Raw genomic sequence first — 6,303 nt, 5'->3', positions numbered from 1 at the left:
AAAAAAAAAAAAAGACTGGTGGTGAGCTACACTGTTGGTAGCTAGTGTGCAAGTCGGTAGAAGATGAAACCGCACAGCACCCTATACATGGGAGTACAACTCACGTTTACAATAGAGGCAAGCGAATAACAGGAAGAATCCAAACATGACCAAAAATAACTGATATAAGTGTTTCGTATATTCACCAAATGTATCCGTACAGCGGGGTATTCGGTAATTACAGGGGAAAAGCAACCGCATGTGTGTGCGTGCGGCAAAAGATGACGCCCCCTCCGATAAACGTGACCCATATATATCAAATTATAAGGTGGCATTTCGACAGCTCACGAGCACAGCAAAAGGAGACCGCAAGAAATAAACAAAAAAAAGCAAAGGAAAAGCTCGCACTCTTCACCCCCCCCAAAAAAATACAATGAGATCACTACACACCATTCGCCACAAAAATTTGGCAGCCACCACAGGCGGAAGGAAGCTCCAACTTTACATCCCCCCATCACGGTTTAGTTCCATGCTCCGCTGCTGCATCGTAGGCTACAAAATTTTTATACGTTTGTGTCTTCAATCGAACCCCTCGCCTGTTACGCACAAATTTACCACACAGACAGACACAAGTGTATACATGTATACATTACATGCAACGCCCGCCATTTCCTTTGGCCCATTTTCATCGTTCACACCTTTGCAAATATCACGACCACATTACCCTCTTTTTCTTCATCACCTTTCCCTTTTCAGGCTATGCGTTCCGCCATGTACTTTGGCATCCTTTCTTCCGTTCGCCTGTCTATGTTCCACTCTGCGACCGTGGTTCAAAATGTTTCGCATCATTAACTTTCCCCCCTTCACCCCAACAGCTGCACCGCCACTCTCCATTCAGATCAACGCCATGCGTTCGACTAGGAAAGCTGCAGCACCATAACTCAAAAACATCAAGACGAGAAGGGCGGTTAACGGAATGCCCTTTTGATTCTTCACGGCAGCGACGGCGGACGTCGCGGGGGGAATGCGCATTATCACATCCGCTACAGCCGTACGGCGGCACCCCACTGAGCTCTCACCAGGAATTCCGTTCATTGCTTCGGTGCCAGTGCCTGCTGGTGAGGCGATGTTATTACTACCCCCACCCATCCCCGGATCGGCTTCTAGCGTTTTCATTTGCGAGATACTGGCTGCCTCTTCAGGGTGGATGCGGGGCCCACTGCGCAAAGCTTTAATGCCAAACTTCAGCGCCTGCAATTCGCCACCTCCGGCGGAGCTGGTGGGACCGGCAGCTGCACCATCATTGTTAGTTGCACACGCTGGATCCCGTCGGAGCCGGTCACTTAACTTTCTGTGAATCATAGAGGTTACAAGTCGTGCATTCGGTGGTACAACCACCTGCTCCTCCTCATGACGTTCACTACTTCGATGGCTACCACTGTTGACGCTACTGGCGGTGCGCTGGACCTCATCACTGCTAATGGCACGGTTGTGTGCCCTGTGACTCCTATTCTTGTCACTGTTGTTTCTCACAGCGCTGCCGTAGGCATCAGCCACAGCAGCCCCACTGTTGCAGTGCTTGTTGTCGTTACTAATAGTCATTGCAGTGGCCGTCGTCGAGGCATTGCTTGTAGCGGTTCCTGAGGCTTCATCACCTCCATCATTATGACTATGGTCGCTGAACCCTTCCCCCCTGCGGCCCTGCGTCTCATGCAGAGCCCTAACAACACCTCTCGTGTACGCTTGCAGGAACACTGTAGGACCTTGTGTTGCCTTTAGTTTACCTTCCGACACTTGCTCCCACAACTCTCGTGCTGCCGTCTCAACGGTATTGGAACCCCTTCTATGAGGTCGTGAGAGTTCCTGAGTTAGGTGCTCGTGTGTTGCGGCGTCGGGCACGACGAGAAGGTACTCAATTGCAAAGCGGTCGCTATTATCCCTCCGCAGTGACGGTGGTGGCGGCTCTAATGGGTCGTCAGACTGCGGCCGAAGTCCGAAAGTAATCGAAACAGCTGGTGGTTGTGGAGGTTTGCGACCGCTGTCATCGCTCACTAAGATGGTTCCATACCGTGGCACGATGTAGAACTTGTGTGGATTAGAGGCCTTGACCTTGAAAAGGACCACGCTGCGTGGCTGCTGAGCCGAGGCGGTGGCTGGGGCCCGCCACGTAAGAGTAACGATATTGTCCACAGACTCACCATCCGGAAAGTACAGACCGCTGCAGGACGCCAGCAGTGCCATTTTTAAGAAGCATGCTTAAGACGAAGGGAAAGAATAATGCGAACACAAATTAATGAGCACCAGTGTAAACATATGTTGGTACGTGCGCGGCAAACATCAGCATAGATATGCGCTTACATGGCTGTTTGAAGGAACACAAAAGGAAAGGCATCAGCACAAATGCAGGTTGGACAAAGAGTGTGTAGACCGGTTAGGAAGTACCGCTTCGCAACATTAAGATGAAGGGCCCTGTGTGGAAGGCACCGGTCAAAGGGGAAGGGATAGAGCAGCGGCAAGCTTCAACTCAACATAAACCCAAGCGGCTGCACACAGTGACAAAATATTCACCAGCCCCCTCAAGTAAACACTTCACATGGGTAGAGAAGCGGGCAGCCTCATATCTCGTTCAAAATAGTTACAGAAACAATAGGATGGTGCAACAGAAGGCGATTCAAGAGGGGTCGCTGCCTGTTCGCTTTTTTCCCCGTGACCACAGTGGAAGTAACCTGACAGCTGGACACGGAACGACGACATCCGATAGCAGCGTTTCCCTCTTCACCATTTCCATACAAACTTCATCAACATCACTTATTGCCAACATAGGTTAAATGCACCACTTCAAGTAGCGTCCGCAAACAACATCGACCTTCAGTCGACAGGAGGGGAAACTGGGGAGGTACCTGCCAGTAGTTGGATCCCACCCATTTGAGCGATCCGCTACATGCCAGTGTTAACTCACAAGAACGTGACTGTACCTGTGTTGTCCTATATTCCCTCACTTCAAAGAGGGGAAAAAAGGGAGGAACTGCTGCAAAGAAAAGAAAAGGAGAGAACAACAAGAAAACAAACGGTCGGTTCACTGTTATAAACACACACACACACACACACACACACACACACACTTCTGCTCCGCTTCGTGGTGTTCGTGTTTTCCCATTTAATTTAGCCATCACTGGAGCTCATTGTGCATTGTTGCGGTGTGGCCGCTAGTCACTCATCGAAGACACTGCAAGGCTAACCAAAAGCTCACTAAAACGTGTAGATACTTATGACATACGCTGTATTCAAGGGGAAACTAATACACTCTCTATGGACAGATGCATACATATATAGAAATAAACAAATATACGATCTTTCATCCACCACCTTTCGTTTCCTCTCTTCTTTTCATCTGACTGCTCCGCAGCAGTCTCCATCGCTCACCGCGTCTTCTTTTTCAAACCCCTCACCATCCTTTCGCCCTGATTTGCCGGCCCCCAGGTCAGATTTGTGAGAGCGAAGGAAGATAAGCAAATGAACAAGCCAATAACCCCCTGATTCTTTGACCGGTACGCATGCTTGTGCATGCTCCGGTCCAAGCATGAGGGACATCATCCGCAACTCAGTAAACGCAGACGCACGCAATGATGTGATATCCGTGTGTAACGACACAGACTCATTTACGTACGCCCTTGTAATCTATACATCATCCGGAGTCTGGGATTAGCGTTGGGAGTATGACAAACGAAGAGATAGCAATACAAGAAAAGGTTTGCGTGTCAGCGCATCACCTCCCCCTTCCCAAACCAGGAAGGCCAACACCCCCCTCCGATGTTAAACCGCGATTCCACCTCCTTTCTCCTAACTTTGCGTTGTCCTTACTTTTCCTTTTCTCTATCTTTTTTCCACTCCGCACGAAACTTTATAAGCTATCTCTTCACGGCCATTTCGAATCCTCAGCCATGCCGTTTCCCCTCGACAACTCTTCCTCAACCTATCCACAAAGGCAGGCGTATACACAAAGTGCCCGTCCATCTCTTCATAAAGTCGTACTGTTTCCCACCACTGCTTAAGCTCCGTTGAACCGCATCAACTTTTCCACTTCTTCCTCACGCACCTCATCAAAGTATGAGTGTTGAAGAGCCTCATAAGCGGTTATACGTTCCCTCGGGTTGTAGCACAGCATGCGCCGCAGTAAATCTACACCGTCGTCGTCCAACGCGGGAACTGCAGTGCGCAGTGGCTTCGCGGTCCACCGCGGGAAGTTAACGTTGTGGTGGGGTAGCGATGTGACGCCGCGCCAAGTTGCCTCCGTCGGTGTGCCGAGCAACTGGAATATGGAAAAGAGCTGATTGATGGCGGTATCCCCCGCGAAGAGCGACCTGCGACGGGCAAGTTCAGCAAAGACACACCCCATCGACCACACATCCACAGCGGGGAGGTACTGTTTGTCCCCAAGGAGCACCTCGGGGGCACGGTACCACAGCGTCATAACCTCCGTTGTGTATGTCTGCAGGGGCACACGGAAGGCACGACCAAGTCCAAAATCGGCAAGTTTCACGACAGACTCCTTGCGGTCAATAAGAATATTGCTTGGCTTAATGTCACGGTGGACGAAGCGGCGACTGTGGCACTCATGCAAGCCAAGAAGCAGCTGAAACATGATACGACGAAGCTTGCCGCCAACGAAGGCGGTGTTCCGTTGCTTCAGCATCCCTTGCAAGTCTTGCTCCATGTATTCAAATATGAGCAACAGCTTCGCCTCATGCAGTACCACATCGAGAAGCCGTACCACGTATGGGTGATTCAGTTCGCGTAGCAGTGATACCTCGCGGACGGCGGTGGAAGGTACGCCGCCGTCGTTTACGATAAGCGGGATCCGCTTCATAGCTACAGTGCGGCCGGTAAAGTTGTCGTGGCACTTGTACACAATACCGTAGGAACCTTCACCAACCTTCTCTATTCGGCTATACCGGTCCGGGGTGGACGTACCTCGGAGCGGGGCGGGGCGCAGCGAGCGCGGCACGAAAGAAGCAGGGCCAGCAGAAGGAAGTGGTCGCAGCGAACCATCACATGCCGTCTGTCCTTCCTGCACCTGCACCTGCATCGTGGGGAAGGGGATGGAGAGTCAGAGTCTTGATGCAAAAACCTGTGGATCCGGCTCCTTGTCCACGAGTGTGAGCGTTTTTTTCCCCTACCCAATCCCTGTTCCTCCTTCTCACCCTGTATGTGTTTGTTCACTTGCTGCTAGTCTACCGCGCCGACACGTGTGGTCCCAAGAATTATGCGCCCCTTTTGCTCCTTTTCGACACACTAGCTAGTCACTTGCGGGCAACACTCCCCACGTTATGCTTTCGTACCCAACGACGGCAGCGTATTGTCCTTACAAGCTAACCCGTAAACCTTCCTTGTTTTTTTTCCCCTCACAGATGGTATGACAAAAAGAGCACTTGGGAAACAAAGGCAGTTCCCGAGTGAACGAAGGCAGAAGCAAAAATATAATGGCAGGGGTAACCTTACGACTTTCTTCACCCTTACTGCTGGTTGTTTCCTCTACCTGGTGGCCACTGAGGAGGGAATAAGATGGGGGGAGCTGAGGAGAACGAAATGGAAGGGCAACAAACACGTTAACTTGCAAATACCTGCGGGACGCACGAACTTCGTTGCAAAGCATCAGCCATCCGCCGTCACACGTCTGCATCTCAGAGGCACCGGTACTGTTACTGCTGTACTGGCGTGCATCCTCACGACGGATACATAAATATACGCTTGGTCGCTAGGTCTCGGTAGCTGGTAGGTGCCATTCCGCATCTGATCGCATACTTCATATAAAGCCTACGAGGAAAACGCGTGTCCTCTGTGCATTTTTCTCCCTTCGCCGCGCCCAAACGGCCATCGTCCAGCCCGTTCACCGCACTCATTGACATATCAGTTAACCTGATACGATTGGGGAGCGAGAGTAATTGTTCTGATCTGCTCCCCCCGGATGAAGCGAAGGGATGCCGGTGCCGCCCCCTCGATTGACGGCAGGTGCCCCGTAGTGCTCCAATCCTTCAGCATGATGTTGCAATGGTCGTCCACCGCCAGTAGTGTACCAGAAGTTGTCTCTCTATTCACGGTGTGCACGCGGACGGGGCAGTCCACGCTCTGCAGCAGAAACACGAAGGGATCCATGGCTTCAAACAGGGCGCGAGAAGTTTGCATCACACGCGATCGGCAATGGAAGGATAAGAGCGCGAAAAAAGATTAAAAAGATAAAATACGGAAAGAATCAGCATTTCAATGGGAAACGAAAATCGTTGTTAACGGTAGCCAAGGAGTCAGAGGGGACCAATTGAAGTCAGC

At 51.1% G+C, this 6,303-nt stretch overlaps 3 protein-coding genes across 3 annotated transcripts; all 3 read right to left on the bottom strand.

Moving 5' to 3' along the window:
* Window positions 1-873: 873 nt before the first annotated feature.
* TEOVI_000306400 (uncharacterized protein) lies at window positions 874-2,220 on the bottom strand (the record flags this gene model as incomplete). The annotated part of the gene is made up of 1 exon (XM_067226044.1): window positions 874-2,220. One exon carries the CDS (start codon window positions 2,218-2,220, stop codon window positions 874-876), a length of 1,347 nt encoding a protein of 448 aa, XP_067082145.1.
* A 1,807-nt stretch (window positions 2,221-4,027) lies between these two features.
* Window positions 4,028-5,065, bottom strand: TEOVI_000306300 (cdc2-related kinase 2; the record flags this gene model as incomplete). Its single annotated transcript, XM_067226043.1, has 1 exon — window positions 4,028-5,065. The coding sequence occupies one exon, from the start codon at window positions 5,063-5,065 to the stop codon at window positions 4,028-4,030; it is 1,038 nt and encodes a 345-aa protein (XP_067082144.1).
* Window positions 5,066-5,886: 821 nt separating this feature from the next.
* On the bottom strand, window positions 5,887-6,162 carry TEOVI_000306200 (U6 snRNA-associated Sm-like protein LSm3p; the record flags this gene model as incomplete). Its single annotated transcript, XM_067226042.1, has 1 exon — window positions 5,887-6,162. One exon carries the CDS (start codon window positions 6,160-6,162, stop codon window positions 5,887-5,889), a length of 276 nt encoding a protein of 91 aa, XP_067082143.1.
* Window positions 6,163-6,303: the final 141 nt, after the last annotated feature.

Source organism: Trypanosoma equiperdum (assembly GCF_001457755.1).
Source record: "Trypanosoma equiperdum strain OVI genome assembly, contig: ctg_645, whole genome shotgun sequence".
Lineage (NCBI taxonomy): Eukaryota > Euglenozoa > Kinetoplastea > Trypanosomatida > Trypanosomatidae > Trypanosoma > Trypanosoma equiperdum.
The sequence above is the reverse complement of the archived record's forward strand: the minus strand, read 5'-3'. Positions and strand labels throughout refer to the sequence as shown.